Source organism: Hippoglossus hippoglossus, chromosome 15, assembly GCF_009819705.1.
Source record: "Hippoglossus hippoglossus isolate fHipHip1 chromosome 15, fHipHip1.pri, whole genome shotgun sequence".
NCBI lineage: Eukaryota > Metazoa > Chordata > Actinopteri > Pleuronectiformes > Pleuronectidae > Hippoglossus > Hippoglossus hippoglossus.
In genome coordinates, this window is record NC_047165.1 from 16,957,949 (window position 1) to 16,977,039 (window position 19,091).

At 42.9% G+C, this 19,091-nt stretch overlaps 1 protein-coding gene across 3 annotated transcripts in view; it reads left to right on the forward strand.

The window, feature by feature from the left end:
• Positions 1 to 19,091, forward strand: part of disc1 (DISC1 scaffold protein) — a 44,683-nt gene that overhangs the window by 8,654 nt on the left and 16,938 nt on the right. For all 3 annotated transcript variants that reach the window (XR_004616272.1, XM_034608660.1, XM_034608659.1), the window contains exons 5-10: positions 131 to 227; positions 586 to 818; positions 4,693 to 4,747; positions 6,695 to 6,797; positions 6,975 to 7,163; positions 14,969 to 15,029. Coding sequence is in view for 2 of the 3 variants with exons in the window: in XM_034608660.1 (XP_034464551.1) it covers positions 131 to 227; positions 586 to 818; positions 4,693 to 4,747; positions 6,695 to 6,797; positions 6,975 to 7,163; positions 14,969 to 15,029 (738 nt within the window). In the remaining variant the exon portion in view is untranslated. The remainder of the gene's footprint in view (positions 1 to 130; positions 228 to 585; positions 819 to 4,692; positions 4,748 to 6,694; positions 6,798 to 6,974; positions 7,164 to 14,968; positions 15,030 to 19,091) is intronic.

Below are 19,091 nucleotides of genomic sequence, written 5' to 3' on the forward strand. Positions count from 1 at the left end.
GACTATTAAATGGTAATGGTACCAAAGGGGCCCTGAAATATGGATGAAAGGTGTGGAAAATACAGTTTAGAGAAGTCATGATACAAAAAAAGAAAACTCAAGAGACTGTATTTTTGTTGCACGCTGGCAGGGAGGGTGCAGAGCCGGACGGGGGGGAACGGTGTGACTCATCCCAGGGTCCGCTGCTTCAAAGAGATCGTCTGATCCGAGAGAAACGGATGGTGGAGGTAAATTCAGCTCGCATTATGTCACACAAGCGGTCGATGGTTATTGCATTTTCCTTCCTCACATATGAAAAGTTACTGACATTTCTAAAATAGTCAGAGTTGCCAATGGCTTTACAGTGAAGTGGCTAATCTCATTATTAATACTCATAATACAAATCTTATATTGCTACATAATAATACTGATAAATCATAATTTATATAATAATTTGTCACTTCTTCTGCTCGTAGATATGAGCTAAATGTACTGTAATGATTTAGATGATTAAAGTGTTGGTATTTCATCTACTTTGATTTATTATGATCTTAATTAGCTTCATACATATCATACAAATAAATGAGAGTGTTGAACCCTGTGCAGGAGGAGATGGCCGAGCTGCAGCAGAGGCTGGCGCAGCTGAGGGACCGCAGTCGATGTCTGGAGCAGCAGATCCAGCAGGAGGAGCAGCAGGTGGAGGCTGAGGAGCTGGAGGGCTCCGTGCTGAGGGGCTGCACCGAGGCCCAGCTCCGCGACATGAGCCGAACCCTGCAGGACCTCGTCACATCCGAAAACCGCCTGCAGATTTCCGTCTCCCTGCCACCTTCCACGCTAAGGTCAGCGTCAAAGACATGTTGAATAATTTACCAGCGTTTTTTCCCTAGATGTGTTGTTATAGACTTGATTACATGTCTTTAACTGCTAGCTGCATATTTTCTCTTGGTGAAGATATACAAGCACATACCAAAGTGTCATGAAAATGGCCATTAGAATGAATGCATGACACATTTTCTGATTCGGTTTAGTCCGTTTTTGTCATTATTTCTGAAATATTATGCACCATAAAAAAACACCAGGTCATTAAACCACACGACTGGATTTGGGGAAATTAACTCTCACCATTTTTATGTGACCAGTGAATGAAGACAGTTAAATCCCAGTGAAGAAACTGACACACTAATCACAAATCTCTATAAATATAAGACACTTCTATGTGTGCTCTTGCTCTACAGAATCCAACAGGGCTGAGAAAATGTGCAAATGTATGTAGAAAATGGAAATGTGTCCTGGAGCATTCTGTGAAGAAACATGTTCACACTTTACACATTTGCATTTTACACCTTTGTGTGATGTTGTATCACTGGAGTCAAACTTGCCTGAACACTACCCCACTGGGACGACATTTTATCAGGCCATCACATGCATGACCTTCACTCACTGGCAATTTGATCGGTAAAAGGTTGCACACATATTACTTTTGATGTATTACTTGTCATATATTTTGTAGAATTATTCATCATATGCAATATGAATCACGGGAAACACAAAATAACCCTTTACATGCTCATAGTCTGGGTCAGGGACATTTTGACTGTCCCTGTTGCATCTAAGTCATGTGTTCTTCAGGGTCAGCATTATCAGAGAACAGAATTAACCTTTGACCTCCACCAAGGAGGTTATGTTTATGTCTGCGTTTGTTTGCTTGTCTGGTAGTCAGCAAGATTACACAAAAACTACCATGAAACCTGGTGGAAGGATGGGACATGGGTCTTGGATGAACCCATAGAATTTTGGTGGGATGCTGGATCCATTGATTTTATTTTCACTTTCTTTAATATCGCAAAAGACAGGATGTTTTTCCACATTTTTGTTCATTTCTCAAAGAATAATTCCTGGATGTTAATGAACAATATAACTGATATCTATGAGTGTGTGCAATGTGGTTCAGATCCAAATCTAGATCTAGATCACAGTGAATTTAAATGTGGTCTCATGAGGGGACTGCTTGGCCTTGGCAGATGTGTATACTCTACTGCTTGCAATTCTTGTTTGATTATTTAACACGTGCAGTATTCTGCTACATGTATTCAACATCAAAAATCAGGTTTGCATAAGCCCTATTCATTCACCCCCTATCATGCAGTGCACAGGTGCAATAGTTCCTGCAGTACCACTGTACACCAGGTGGTGCTGCTAGAGAGCTGTGAGAAATTGGTGATAACGCTACAGTGAGTAATCCGAACTTGATCTTCCTCCCAGTGTCATGTCACGTATTTCCTTATCATTAAATGAGCTCTTTTTTGGAAGAGGATGTGTCAGTGCAGACGATCTGTTTCACTGAATAATCATTTATCCTCTGATAAACACAGTGGTATCCTAAATATAACTTTAAGTCTGAATATATCGTACAGCACCACTGTCCTATTTTCATCCAAGAAAGTTTAACTGAGCCACGTAAAATTCAAATTAACATTTAAAATAACTCCAGTGTTACATACTGAATATATGGTGTTATCACAATCCAGAAATAGTGAAAATCACACACACTTTTGGAGGTTTGGTAGAGTGCACATGCAACTCTGTTGGATGCTGGCTGCATTATACTGTAGTTTATTTTTAGACAAACGTGCCTCCCACTTGAATGTAATGTGATACACTGATTTATACGACTTAAAGAGGAACGATTTGTTTATTTGCAGAATCAGAGCGGGTGCATGGAGGAGCCACACTCCTCTGCTCCCCTGTGCCCCTCGATCCTCTTCTCTTACACCTGCCTGAACCTGCTTTGAATTTTAATGGTTTTTCTCTCAGATGCAAATGATTACTTTGCATCACCTCCTCTGAAGTTAATAGCCTGCGAGGGTACACCGTGGAAAGCCTCTCTGTCTTGCCACTCGTTAGGAAGACATGTAAATTGTACTTATCGCCTTCTCGGTGGCGTGACCCACCATCACTGGCATAATTTGATATCTGGCATATTCTCACCCCGACTGGAACGCATTTATTCTGGCTGCTGATTGAAACTGCGACCTCAGATTGGATATTCAGCCGCCGAGCATCTTCAGGCGGCTCGCTTCGGGGTCATCATGATGATTGTGCTGCAGCCCTCTTTCCAAATACCACAGGGGCTTTTCTCTCTCGTATCAAGGTGCTTTTTCTTGTAGTTACCGGTTGAAAGAAATCCTCACTTTCCAGGAGGAGCTGAAACAGGTGTCGAACACTGATGTTCAGAGCCAGTGTTCTACTCTGACTTACCCCGAACATCCCCTTGAATAACATGTAAAGGGCAGACTGATTTTTATGATATGAGACAACTGGGACTGACTCAAGGTGACTGTGTTGTGCTTAATGGATTTTATGCTCTTTCCCCCCCTCATCTATGAATTGATTTGTGTCTCTGTCAACAAATAATGTGACCTTAATGGTTTGTCCTGTTTGCATGTTTACATTACCGTGATTACACCTGAACTGAACTATTCATCACCACAGTTAAATCTAATGAGCCAGTCAATGAAAACAAATGAAATGGTATCTTCTGTTTCTCTTATCATGGATGCTGCTGTAGAGGTTGTAATTATTATAGGAATAATGAAGCCTTTAGATTTAAATTGAATTTCATCAAACTGAAGCTGTGACTACGGAGCAAATCATCTCACAACCTTTTTATTAGCTGAGTTGACTTCATCACAAGACACCCCCATGTATAACGCATACATCTACTGGTATTTATATAAACAAGACATGTGGGAATAAGAAAAAAAGAAAAGACACAAAAAAGAAAGAAAATTCCAAAGAAATTCCAATGAACTTATGCTTACAGTTATATAACATATCTATAAAGAGTTATTTTTCTCTTCTCAAAGACTTTCTCCAAATAACTGGCTAATTTATAGGTTTCATATTTAGACAACCACTTTTCTCCTCTAAATTAACGTATCGTCCATTTTTCACACTCAAAGGTAAAATACCTGATCTCAGCTGAGTGTTCACTGACCACCCAGTGTTCGCTGAGTTAAGTGGACGGTGAACACTCTGGACTTTATTTTGCCTCTGGGCCACAAACACGACTCCAAATGAATCACATTGTTTCTCTGTATCAGCTGTGCATCTGCTGGACGAGCAAATAAACAAGTGTTTGCCACATCAATTTAAAAGATGATGATAAATCAATGCTGCGTTTCTGCTGCCCTCAAGTGTCCACAAATCAGTTATTTCGGGTTTTTTGCTGCTGTTATCAATATTGTTGTAATAACAATAGATCAGATGACTTCGCAGTGTGGACATGTCGTTCATGATCAGAGCAGAGACCATTATCATCTGACTCAGTTTGTTTTAGTGTCTTTTAGCAAATTGTTTTGGATGTCTGAGCTGCAAATATGCTGTTTCATCCTCAAATGGCCAAAAAGGTTGACATTATAGGTTATTAGAAGTTTAAGCAAATGCAAAAGATTCATGATGTTCAAAGTAAAAGTCCTGTCTTTCAATGGAAATAAAAAAACACATTTGTTGCTAAGATTGCAAGGATGTAGAATGATCAGTGTTGTCAGTTCTCTTCTACTCTCATCCACTGGACTAGATTTATTTTTCCTGTATAACACTTAAACAGACTCAGTATTTCCCGATTGTGTATTTAGCAGCCAGATGGAAAAAAAAGAAATTACTTGTACTGCTGCACTGAATCATTTTCTATCTATTTTCATTTGTTTGCAGGCTGCAGGAGCAGGAGCAGGCATTGAATCTGTCCATCAAGGAAGCCACTGCTAAAGTAAGCCACCGCTCCTCTGACCCAATTTACCTCACAACAGCTCAGCCTCGCCTCAGGATGCCAGCAATGATTGAAAGTGTTTGAATATCAAAGGAGTAGTCAGTCAGAACAGACAGGATGTGTTGTGTGCCAGCTTCATTGTGTTAAATGGGCCAACTAAATGTTAAAGTTTGAATTCACGGGCTGTTTTCTGTTTGACAAAAGCCAGTGAACTCTCCACAGTTGTCGGCAGAAATGGCAGGAGATTTAATTTGGAATAAATCCTCCCTAAAATCCTCAGTAAAACAATACAACTTTTTTTTCCCCCTGCATCTTTTAAGAGAAACAAGTAAAGTTGTGAATTTGGTGGGTTTTCTGTGCATCCCATGTGTGAATGGCTTAGTGTGCTTTATTTTGTAAATGTGCAGTGTCTCTGGAGGTTCCTCCTGCTACGTTCTGTAGATCTCTGTAGCAGAAGCAGCACAAATCTGTGAGAGGTGCTGCTTTAAGGACACACACACACACACACACACACACACACACACACACACACACACACACACACACACACACACACACACACACACACACACACACACACACACACACACAGAGAGAAAGAGAGCGAGAGAGAGAGAAAGAGAGCGAGAGAAAGAGAGCGGGAGTGAGAGAAAGAGAGAGAGAGAGAGCAAGCACAGGGCTCTGTGAAGACATTTTTACTGTTACTATGTTCTTTAGAAACCAAGCATCAAATGTTTGGTTCAGGCTACGACTTCAGTTCAGAGGAATATTGAGGCTTTGTAATATTAAGGCTTTGTCTCTGAATATGTATGGCTTTGTATATGGTTATCAGAATATAAATATATATATACAGTACATATATAAATATCAAGGCTTTATATGAGTATAGGGATTTTATGAATATGAATATGTTTGTATATATGTATCTATATATATATATAAATCCTTCTCATTGCACAGACACTTTTACCACAGTCCTAAGTTTGTCCATTGTTCAGTTGAAATGAAACTCTCTGTTGCTAAATGAGATATCCACCATGTGGAAAATGGAACACCTGCTGTGACAAAACGATCGTTGCCATGAAAGAAACTTTCGGTTTTCTCTATTGACTTTTTCAAAACCGACAAATGGCCAGATGTTTTGAAATCAAATCATCTCATGTCAGGATTTCTGCAGTTTGAAAAGCAGCTTCGAGTCCATGTAACGTGTGAAATAAAAATTATGCAAGGCTGTTTGAGAGAACCGTTGTCTGTATTTATGGGGAAGAAAACTCCCTGGAGATGTTCTGCCTCAGAAATATCAACCTATTTGACAGCCTTTTCAAAGTGTTGCACAAAACTGTGTCAGATTCGACAAGAATATGCGTCAGATATTGCGGCTGCACATCCCTTTGAACAGTGAAAATAGTTCCTCAAAAGAGGGAAGCTCATCATGGGGATTGTATCTGGCCGCAGTTCAAAGTGAATACATTAGAAAGACGAGAGGTGTAAAGGGCAGGATGAGGGCAGATGGGGCCAGACAGGTTGTATCTGAAGCCATCAACCCCTCTGTGAAAGCTGCAGATGTGAGGTGCTGCCTCCCCATCAGGACCGTGACATTCAGGGCCTTTTTCCCCGCTGACATTCTAATGGCGTCCTTTATGGAGATTTCACATTTCACTGTCTGTCCGCTCAAAAAGGAGACATACTCTTTCTCTTTGTAAAGGTTATCGACAAGGTAACACGTTGACGTTGATGCTCTGGTGTGTATTCAACGCAGGGCCAGAAGGACGGAAATTAATCTGTAAGGTCTTGTAAGAATGAAAATGAAAGCAGAATTGGAGATGAGCAATGCTTCCTGTGGGATCCATGTGTCTGCAAAGGTTTTGTTCGTTACCACCGTCCCCTCCCTCCCTCCCTCCCTCTCACTCTCTCTCCTCTGCCTCTTTTCCTCCCTCTTTTCCCCAGGTGGTCATGAGTCAGAGGCTGGGAAGCAGCCTAAGGAGGAAAGTCAGTGAGACTGAAACACAGCTTTTGGCTCTGCATGAAGCCAAACTGGCGGCCATCTCAGGTAAATCCCCGCTCAACCACACCCAAGTATACCCCTGCACAGAATTCACGTCTTTTTATTTACCTCATTTACTTGGATCGCCCGCCATTAGCCTCGCTTAATTATGCCATTAATGATCAAGGCGCCCATTATTGGGCAGTGTAAGTTTTAATGTCCTGCTGTGGTGCGCTGGTGCAGGTAATGACTTCAGCAGTGCCAAGGAGCTGAAGGCTGAGATGAAGGCGGTGTACCAGGAGCGGGATCGTCTGGAGGCCCTGACCAAGAGGCTGCACAGCCTCAGCTCGGGGAGCAGCCAGGAGCTGGCCAGGATGAAGGAGCAGAGGCAGCAGCTCAGGCAGGAGCTGGAGCAGAGGGAGGCCCTGCACGGTGAGTCACTGAGGCCAATCTGTATCAAGATCACATGGAAAGATCAAACTGGACTGCAGAGTGAAATAGGAAAGAACTTACAGCTGCAAATCATCCTCATCAATGTAGTCAAGAGTCTTTCAAGGCTACATCCACATTACGTTTTTGTTTGAATATGGTGTTTTCAAACTAATACAAACTCTGTCCACATGAGCGTTTGGCTCCGTATCAGTTTTGCTCCCTGTCCATACTAACACGCCTGAAAATGCAAGTCACATGACCACTCACGTACACTGGGCATATGCGTCCTGAAGCATTTGGTTGTTGGTTTCAGAATTGTCACAAATTGCTTTAATAATAGCTCGTCACCTACATACAGTATGTACAGTTCTATCATTTCAAAATGCAGGATATAACTGCACGACAGCTTTTAGCATAAAGAAGGTCTACATCACTTGTAATGGATTATCCATGTTGCGTTATACACGCATCAACTCTGCTACACATATACTAACCCTAACCCTATATATATATATATATATATATATATATATATATATATATATATAGCAGAGTTGATGTGATTTCAAATGAAAACATAGTAGTATGGATGTAGCCTAAGGTCAACAAATAAGTAAAAATACCATGTAAAATACATGCACAATTACCTGAAAGAACACTGCTGCGTTGTTTCACCTGCCCACTGAGACAAGAGAGCATTTGTTGGATCTTTTTAAAAGGTGCCTCTTTTTCTTTGAATCCACCTTTTTTTTAAATATCAACTCAAACTGCTCTTTGAAAGAAGTTCTATCTTGATGCTGCTGCACGCTGGGAGGACATCAATGGACGATGACTTTTCTCCCAAACGAAGCAGAAGTGATCTGCTGTCAGCGGGGACTTGGCATCAAATGATTTGCCAGCAGGATTGGCAGCTGTTAAGAGGAGGGGGTGGAGGGGTTGGTGGTGGTGTGCAGGGGAAATGAGCTTTAGATTGTGTGAAGTAGCCAATTACCTCCAAGCCACTCAGTGCAGACATGGTGTATCAGCTCTCTCTTTCTCACACTTTCTCACACTTTCTCACACACAGACACACACACACACACACACACACACACACACACACACACACACACACACACACACACACACACACACACACACACACACCAACTCGAGGAGATCTTAATACCGCTCAAAGAGGGGGCTTGCTTTTTAGAGTTGGATGTGGGGAGGGGGTTTGTCCTCCTGGCGCTAGCAGAGAGATAAATGGATTTTGACGGCACCACCTGCAGTGCTACTCTCTCTAGTCCATCAGTCACAGGGGTATTTCTAAAAAAATAAATAAAAAAGGTCACTTCACTCTCTGAGGCTCTGAGACAGGAGTGGGGAGCGTTGACGTGACAGGGCCAGGTCAGGTTGTGAGGGTCTGGAGATGGGTGCTCTGGATCAGTGGCGATTGCTGCAACTCCAAGCAATGCAATCAGCCGTCTAGCATACACTTTGTCATAAAGGCCTGTGGCTGCAGCGTCACTATTAGCCATTGTCTTGTCTGGAATGCACCATCTGCTGCCACTAGGGGGCACCCTTTCATTGTTGCATTCAGGGTGAGTAGCATTGAGTGTTTATGCCAATGCATGCACTTTTGTTCATGTCATTTCCAAGATTTCATATTATTGTTGCAGAAATATATTCTTTTCACTCGCAAAACCAAGTGTGTTTCTTTTCCTTCCAACCGAGTGCATGAAACTCAGTCACCTGCCTGATTTCTGCGGCTGAGGCACCGTCCTGAACACCTTGACAACCGGGGATAACATTAATCTCCTCCCTGACAACCAGCAAAGACACATTCAAGTTCACATCTCTTCCCTGAACACACACAGAGTGCCTCACGCAGAGTAACGCAGCTCTCGAGGACGCGGAGGCTGGGAAAACCAGCGGCACGCGAACCTTCCTGTTAAACAAAGGAAAAGGGGGGAGTCAGGTGGGCAACGCATCACGAATGTGGGAAGAGACGGCAAGTTAATGATTGGTTGTGTGTGGCTTGCCTAAATGCTCAAGTGGGTGCACACAATACGGCAGCATGGGCGCGATTTCACTATGTGTTGCTGACACCGAGCAAGGGGCTCATTAAACTGTCATCCTTTTTGGTAATAAGGGGCTGGCACATGCTTGCTGGAACCTGATAGCCCACAAACAGCACATTACCATTTCTGTAGCTGGAGGGGATTAGAAATTACTGTCTACTTCAAAGTCAAGATGGCCATCCGTTTGGTTTCTGAGGCATTCCTAGCACATGATGATGACACTGGCGACATCTTTAAACAAGAAATCATAATTCCTGTTCATGAACAACTACTGTCATGGTGTAGAGCTTTACAGCAACACACCGGGCAGCTATACCATGACAAAACCTCCATACGTTTACACAGCTTTTGCTTGTTGAGCATCTCCGCCCTCTGGTTGTGTGGGGCGTTTTGGCCTGGGAGCCATTATGTGCCTAATTGCCACATGGCAAGAGCACTGATGAATACCAAAGCCATTAAAGCCGCTGGTCTGATTCCCTGCTGAGAGTATAATTTTGTCCCCAAGGGAGATCTGGAGTAAGACTAAATTTACCAATAAATAATTGAGAAGCTGAGTAAGATGCGTAAATGACCCCCAGGAGTGAGGACATTCAAGTGTGGCAGCAGCGTAAGTGTGTGTGTGTGTGTGTGTCCCTCTTGATTTATCCACGTATTCTTTTAATGCTGCTGTTAGTATGCAGTCTGCTCCGTATACTGTAGCAGGCAGGTCACTGGGCTATCAGTGATGAAGACAGTAAATTGTTCGGCTCCAACACATTTAATTAGTCTACTTTTTTATGTCTTTTTGCTCAATCTCCAGCATCACTCTTTCTTCATACAGCTCCCGCTCCGGTGTCGCCTCCGTGCAGGTCATGCAGCCCGTCCAGGTCAATCTCAACCAACTCAAGTGCACATCAAAATACCGTCACTCTGCATTATTAGACAAATGCTGTTTCCTCTTAATGGAATGCCAGCGGTGGAGGCGAGGACATATATGATTTATTCATGCCTGCCTCTCTCAGGGTGCTTCTGTTGAGGACTTGATGGAACGTATGACAGCTCTTCTCCTAAAGAGCGCCTGAATGATTGAGAGCGGTGTGGTGGTTAAGTGGACCCAGGAGGATTTTTTTCTCCTGGTTTTTGTCTCTGAAGTTTTGCCAGTAACAATTTTTTCCCTGTGATGTCATTCCATTGTGATTGTAAAGAGAATCATAGCGTCCGTACTCAGAAGAATGACCACAAAAACAAAGAGAAGTCGATTGAGGCGTCACCACAGGAGCTGCCGTCACTGCATCAGTTGCTTTTCTGTAAATCTGTACCACCCAGACGAATGCGAGGTAGAGCAGTTTTAGAAATTTCACCATTTTCCCAGAGAATAATTTGTGGATCTGAAGTCACTGATATTTATGAGTGTGTGTAATTTGGTGCAGCTTGAATTTAAAGGACTGGGAAAGCACTGGGAACTATTCTAGTTTAGAATGGCAACAATCACAGATAATTATTTGGTTCTTTTGATATATGAATGAGTGTGTGAAACTGGGCAGCTTGATTGAATTTGCATGCCATTCTAGTCAGCAAATTGGAACATGCTAACCTTAGATTGCATTGTGTGTTTTAGAGTCTAAATGGCCCCAGATTTTGGGCGAGTTCCTCTGTTGTTGGGCCTCCCACCAAATCTTATTCTGCAGCGGACAGCAAAAAATAAGTTTGGAGTCTCTTTTAAACCCACTTACGGAGATGGCTTTGAGTTATAAGGACAGTGAGCGTGTCTAACTTCTCAGTCAGATGGATTCAGCACCCTGAACTGAAACATATACCAGCACCTTGCACAGCTTTGGAACAGAGCACATTTAAAAAAAAAATTATTCCTTTTGTTGTGCGTTCGTGCACAGCCCCACAATATGTTCCGCAGTGCCGGCTGTGGTCGGCGAGTTTTAACGCTGTGCTTTGTGATCCTACTGCCTTAAAGCACCGTGGGTTATTGAATGTCTGTGTAAGAGATCAGCCTGTCCCTCTTCCTCCATTAGCCGTGGTGCTGCGCTGCTCTTAGGTTCAGATGCAGCCATACGTTGTGAGTGTCTGCATATGCTGACAGTGTGTTTGTGCTACCTGCAGTGCAGCCGCACTCAAACAGCCCGAGCAGAGCTTAAACACATTAATCACAGTCAGTGCCTTAAACTCAATTACAAAGACACACAATTTCTCTTCTGCCTTATTATGTGCCGGCTTCTACAACACGCATACCGGCGGTGCTGCGTTAGCACGGAGCCGCCTCTAATTTGTTTGACAACATGGAGGCCTCACAGATGTTGGCTGCTTTTATTGTTGCAACGCAGTGAAAAAATTACTGCATTATTCACTTTCAATTAGAGACTTGTTTAAATGCTTATAATGCAGCAGCGACTCCAAACACCTTGCCGTCGTTAACTTCTACAGGCTCATTAAAGCCCATAACTTCATCATCGCAAATTGTGCATCGGCGTGCGAGATGGTATCTCTGCTCCATTTGCTTTATCCGTCTGCATCACTGATTATAATCATTAGATTCATCATTTTTTTATAAACTTTACGTCTTTATCGCTGAAGTAATTATTTCTTCATTAGACTAATGAACGAGTGTTTTGACCTACGTGGAGCAAACGGCCTCCGTGCAACATCCAGTCGTTCTCATCATCTTTCAATGGTGTCTCAGTTCTGTTTGTATTGTGAATGAGTGGCCCTCTTCGATTTTGGCCGGGGTCCTTGGCAACAATCAGCGATGGTTAGCGCCCGCTGAGATCCCTGGTGTGAGGGGAGGCTGAGTTCATGAATTTTCCAGCGCGGCCTCTGTGAATTCCTTTGTGAGGTTCCTTTAACACTGAATCCACTGCCGCTTGTATTAGGGGCGAGCAGAGTGGCTCTCTCTTCTTTATGGGGTTTTTAGTAGCAGTTTTATTCACATGGCTTGCCAATGACAGCCGCCTCCCGCAGACTATACAGGAAGTGATAATATCTCCCCGTGCTCGGGTTCCACTCAGCGCAGGAGGAGGCTCTGCCGCTTGATGTCTTGTCCCACTCTATAAAGAAAAGATTATTTTCATCTGTCACGCTCGGAAAGAGGCTCACTAGTTTTGCCACCGGTTGGCATGGCGACAGGATGGCGCTCTGACTCTACTCGGCGTGTAACAGCGTCAGCGTCGGAGGAAATATTAAGTTAACGGTTGATACTCTCACGCCTGCATCTCCCATCTTCATCTGCCTTTTCTGTTGACTCTTTCCATTCCTCACAATAAGTGATTTCTAAATCTGGCTCTCGCTGTTGTTGGAGCTGTAGCCTACTTTGTCTTCTCGCATCTGTACATGCTCTGTGCCATCCAAAGTCAGTCTTAATGCCCCCATGTATTATTCAGTGGCTATCTCCTCGCACGCTTCTTAACGCAGCAGGCATGAATTCGAAGTTGACAAGGGGGACTCTGTCAGGTAGGATAGGATCTCACACAGCAATTAGAGGGGTGGTAAGTGAGCTGTCTGGTCCACGAACACTAGATCCGCTCAGCAGATATTTGATAGCTACTCCAGCGGCCTCAGTCTTCCCTCTGATTGAGCAAATTTGGCCACAAAGAAGACGACTCTTCGGCGAGATTTCACTTTCTGTGACATGCACATGCAAGCTCCAGAAATAGCCCGTCTATCTCCAAACTCATTATCTCATTTCTGCACCAAAGTGTGGACGAGAATACATGCGTGTATGCATGTGTGTGGTGTTCATATTACTCATGTTGTGGGGACCTAAATCTGTTTACATAGCCACATTATGAGGACGTGTCATTAAACTTTAAGGTGAAGACATTTAAGATCAGGGTAAGTTTAGACTTAGGGAAGTAGTAATGGTTAAGTAGTGTCGAGAAAAATGAAAGAAAGTCTATGTAATGTCCTCTGACGTCCCGGAGATATAAGAGTGCGTGTGTGTGTGACATTTTCCTTTACTTCCCACTGTGCCAGCCCCCATCCTGTCTCATCTCGGAGCCGAAGCTGTCTAATAACCACCATCAAGACAATGATACAAATTATATTTCAAACCTCCGTGTGATTCAGAACAGCCAATTAGGTGACTTTCTCTCTCTGTCAGCCAGAATCAATGTGAGCGAGCTAAATGGCTTTACACTAGAGTAGCTTCCAAACCATTCTTTTGGCTCGTGTCTCCTTAAAATGAAGCAATTTCTGCATGTTATAATTTTTTGGGGTTGTAGTATTTACTCTATTAAAGTAGTAGTTTGACTTTTTGTTAAATACCCTTATTCTGAGAATTTGATAAGATGTTTGATGATAGTATTTATTGTTTTACAGGATTGAATGGATAAATGTATCCAGTTTTTTTAATGAAAAGCACAACAGAATATTAGGACCACTTATAAGGAAAACAATTCAGAGATTTGGAGAAAAAAAGTCATAATCTTATGAGCATAAAGTTGTGAGAAAAAGTAATATTAAGTGTAGGGGGAGTTTTTGAAGATCAGCCTGTCACCTGTGTCAAAATTATGAATATGGAGAAATTGCCCATTTTGTGGAGGAGGAAATGTTTGGTATTGGTCAACTGTAAAACTGTCGTTGGTTACGTCTGCGTGACATTAAAAGAGATTTACAATGACAACAATGACATTGCTAATCAAGATTTTAGATCCAGAGGGAGTGACACTCTGGCAAGCACAGGTTTTCCTCTCCGGTTATTTCCTAAAATATTTTATTTTCTTTATTCTCAAAATGAGATTCTCATTAAATTACGGCTTCATTCTCATAACGTCTGTCTTCACAATTACGATGTGATATTAAAGCTATTCTCATAAATCTCATTAGAATTTTTCTTCAATATGGCCCTAATGCTTGTAGAAAAGACAAAAAAAGTCTCTAACTGAACAATAGTTTAAGAATATGTTTTTTAACTCTTTCCTTGTTAATAATTTCATGCCCTGTCAGATTTATCCTGCGATGAGGGCCACGACCTCCACCCTGAGCAGCACCACACCAGTGTGGGAAACCACTGAATCTGACTGGTTGTTGAGTTGTACAGATGTTTTGATGGCCAGATTTTTCACGCCAGCTTTGTGTGTGTGTGTGTGTTTCCATGGTGAGGAGGTGGGTCGTATTGAATGTTATAGCTTGTGTGCACATATATATGCGGTGCAGTTGGATATAAGTGCATCCTATTGTGTTCAAAGATTTGCTGCTGCGGGGGGGCATCTTCTCATGTTTCATACATGAGCTTGTTAACGACGCTGAGATTTGCCCTCCTCTCCGTCCTGACTGACGCTCAGCCAGCCTGCCTCTGCCTCCTCGGGCGCAGCTCACTGCTGGCAGGAGGGCGCTGGAAGCAACATAAGCCATCCATCCCACTTTATGCCCCACAGAAAAATCTGGCACCATAAGAGGACCTATGCCACAATAGAAATCTCCTTTTTACCCCGCGGCCGTCTCCAATTTTATCCCCTCTCAGAGCAGTGGGAATCATCTTTCTTCACTTGTTTCTTTGTCTAAAAAGAGAGCGGGAGCCATCTGGGCTTTTGTGCTGAACTGTGCTCTTGCAGTTTCTCCCCACAATACCATCGCCAACAGTGATGACTACCTCTCCTAATAGAGCCCGTGTACCAGATAGCTAATGTCAACGCAGTTTTTAATGGTATTAGAGCTGTGATTTGTTGCTAGGATACGCCATCACGGCTAATAAAAGTAGTAAATGAAGTGCAAGTAACAGGCTGCCGTTCTCCCTGTGCTTCTCTCTCCACACAGAAAGCCGACTGAAAGAGAACACCACCAAGTATATTGAGCTGTTGGAGGACAGGCTGCACAGGTAAGTGTACAGAGGCATTGTACACAGGAGACTCAATATTCCACAGCACGGGGACATAAACAGAGCAACAGCCTCCGAGGAAATCCCTCTCACCTCTGTTGTCCTCTAATTAGAGCGCTGTCTCCCCAACACATCACCTCATGTACTCACACCCCTCTCTCATGTTGTTGTCTCCCAGAGCCCCTTTCTCACGTTTCCCTCCATTTCACCATCTGTGCACTTTGTCCTCCTCCTCCCACCTTTTCACATATCTTCTATATCTTTATGTTTTCAGCTCAGATCCCCCCCCCCACACACACACACCCAACACACACACACACATCTGTAAAGCATCCTCTCCGTTTCATTGTCTCTATCTGCGTCTCGTAGCCCCTAAATCACTGAGGACGTGTGTGTTGTGTTGCGGGTGGTCGCCCATGCTGTGTGCCGAGCGGCTGTGACTCTTCCAGCAGAGGGTGAGGAACCCAGTGAACTGATGACACCATACGTCTGTTTATGCTTCCTTATGGAGATTAGAGCTGTTTAGCCCGTCTCTCCAGCAGACAAACTGACAGACAGTCAACCATTTGTATTTTGCAGATGGGTGAATAGAGCTGGTTTCTGTGTTCACCATATGAGCTGTGTCTTCCACTCAGTCTCTTCTTCTCTCTTCAGGTCAGGAATCCCAGGCTCACTGTAAGCAGGGAAAAGCCGGTATTGTCAGAGACAGTGTGTCTGCGTGACCTTTGTTTTTTGTTTGTGGAGTGTGAGAGGGGGGAGATGTCTGTGTTGCATCCTTGAGAGAGGCAGGGTCACCGCTTTGGATGGGAGCCAGGACTCAGTCACATTCTGGAGGGTGGTTTGTTGTTAGGGATGTGCAGCCTGAGGGTCTCTGTGGTCAAGGGCCAACGCGGCTGCGATCTCAGGGCCCAGCAGGGAAACATGACTCGGAACCTTTTCTGTCAATAGGGCAGGTGGACGCTTTGTTTTTTGTGTGTTTGATTTTTCAAACACACAAAAGTATTGAATGAGGAAAAAACTATATGGCAACAAAAATTGACTCAGTGGATGAGGTATTTTGAGTAAAAGCACTATTGATGTGTACCACAGACTGTATATAAAGATGGACGACACGTCTCCACTCCCCCCCACTATCCAGTAAAGAAGCCAAAACATCCCAGACACGAAGGCTGCCATCATGTGCATTTGGAGCCAGAGTCTGGGCAGTAGTTATTGGCAGATGGATCTGCTGTAGCTAGGTCCCGCTGATATATATACACGCTTGACCAATCCTGAGTCAGTCTCAGCTGTCAATCATGACGTTTCAAGCCATTTTATGGCATCAAATAAGAAAGAAAAATTAACATTTAGACAAACATCAGGGAAATAAGAACTTCCTAAAATGACAGAAACCATCTTTGAACAAAAGTTATTTAAGCCGTTTTTTGACTTATTAGTTTGAGCCATGTCCCATCTACTAAAAAGTACTCTGCAGGGTTTATGACTTATACTGTAGCCAGCCACCAGGTGGCAGTAGAGACGCTTTGCCCTCACTTTCTGGGGCCAGTGATATCATCCACCTTTAAATACAGGCTTTGTATGTATACACAAGGCAGACTTCGACACATACAGTATGGAAAACATTTAAAGTGTGCTGCTCCTTCAACAGAATAACTTGAAATAAAAGTTCAATCACTTAAACAGCAAAAATCATCACTGTCACAAAATACCTGTCCAAAAACAAGACCTAAAAAAGCTGCTAATACAGTTCAAAGACCACAAAACTCTCCTATCTCCAAGTCATATATCCTTCAAAGTTGGGTTTGAAAACATCAGAAACATTGATTGAATTCTCTCCACCACCATTTGGGAGTGACACACTATTTTGTTGCATTATAAATGATTCTCAGACGATGAATCATACTGTTATTATTGATCACCTGACTCTAGTAGACTCTAGTCGTGTTCAGACTTTCGGTAAACATCCATCCAGAGCCACAGAGAACATTATAGAAGATTCCCTGTGATGAATAGAATTAGTGAAGTTCCCCCCCAAAAATCAAAAAATCAATATATAACTCTTTATTCTAAACTCATCATTCATTCTACTCTGGTGTAAGATTCTAAATCCAGGAAGCAGATCTTTTTCCTTCCTCCTATCCTTCCATTAGGTTGTGAGGCTGGAGCCAATCCCAGCTGATGTTTTGCGTGAGAGGCGGGGAACACCACCAGTGTCACAGGCTCAGGTCACAGGTCTGACATATGAAAACAAACAACCATTCACACTCACTGTCACCCCTACAGGCAATTCAGAGTCGCTAATTATCATAACCTGCATGTGTTTGGACTGGGGGAGTAAACCTGAGTAATCGGAGAACACCCACACAGACATGAGGAGAACATGTGAACTCCACACAGAGAGACGCTGACTGAAGCAGGGTTCAAACCCAGAACCGATTTTAAACTGGTGTGGTGGGGTAGGGACCAAGAGAGAAATCATTCAAGGATTTGTTTACCACTTTCTTCATTGCGAGATGTCCTTTTTCAACAAATAATGCAGAGATCCCCATGAAGAAAATCAGGCATATGAAGAATGCTGCTAATACCTATTAACAGGTACAATTCGGTGCAGATCCACTCTCTGAGTGCCCTTCTAGCTGAGAATTGAATTCTTAGCCTTGAAAAGAGTTTGAACACTTCATGCATTTTTATCTCCTGTTTTAATGGAGCTCTTATGTATAGTAATACTCTCTTTCAGTCTCTCCTATTATATGGACCATATGTGTCACACCTTGGCTCATGCTGAACAAAAGGAGGGACACACACATGTAACTGAAAGCAAATATATTGTAAAGAAATGAAATGTAGTCTAGAAAATAAACCTACAACCAAATCTAAGGGCTCTAAAAGCAGGGAGGAGAAAAAGGCTAAATGTCACCAGCTTATAGTGTGCATGTTGATACTCTGAGTCATGGTTGCCACAATCAAATCAACACATGGGCACTGAGTAGAGAAAAGTATTTTTAGATTCATTGTGAAACAGTTAATGTGAAACCACATTCTTTGTGCTGTGTCAACCAGACCACCTCCCAATGTGGTCTTAGTGATCAGATCTCATTCAGGACGCTCTTGGGTGCGTTCACACAGAGCTGACCACTCGTGATGGGATCCCTCAGGACGGATTTTAAAACTGAACAGGGTCATTATCGTTGAAAAAAAGAAACATATTAAATGACACCTTCTCAGGTTTTGGTAACTCCTGAAGTAATTTACCTGCTCATCACTTTCTCTATTGGATTCGCTCTAAAGCATCAGATCAGCTCCCACAAACAGAATACATCACAAATGCAGCTGTGGCTTTCAGACGAGAATCGGTAGCTTCCACCAGCTCCAGTTTGGCACAACAACACAAATTCAGCTTGACTCAATGAACATACAGGACGCCCATCATCCAGTGAAAATTTTAGCAGTCACCCCTAATGTAAATTATCGCTGATGGAGTGCTGCGATGACGGGAGGTGAGGAGAGGAGGGAGGAGGAGAGAGGCAGATTAGTACTGGTGAGATGTCTGGTCTCCGTGGAGACGGATGGTGAAAAAAGCAATTATCTCCTCCTTGCTAAAGACTAGAACAGGATGTTTGGTACAGCGGAGATGCTGTAAGTGTGTCACCAGAACAAAACACATTTTATTCAGATTAGCAGCATGGCACAGTTGTTTAATACATTATGTAGATGTTTCATTACGAAATGCGTCCCCTGTTTATAAAAAAATATATTTATGCAATCTTCTGTTGAGTGTTGGATGCCAGTCATCTTTGATACAATGTAACCAGTGTCGTAGTCATTGAAATACTCAGACAAAACATGTTCTCCTGTAAGATTTAAGTCACAAAGGAAATAAGTGGAAAAAGTCTTTTCAGGTCCAAAACCCTGAATGTGTCAAAAAGAAATATAAAGTGCTGGAAGTAGACTGAAATCGGTTGCTCAAATGACAGCTGTAAAAACCTCTCCAGACATCAAGCCACCCACCTTACAAATGCTTCACTTCATTCACCATCCATCACACCTCTGATGCAGCAGTCA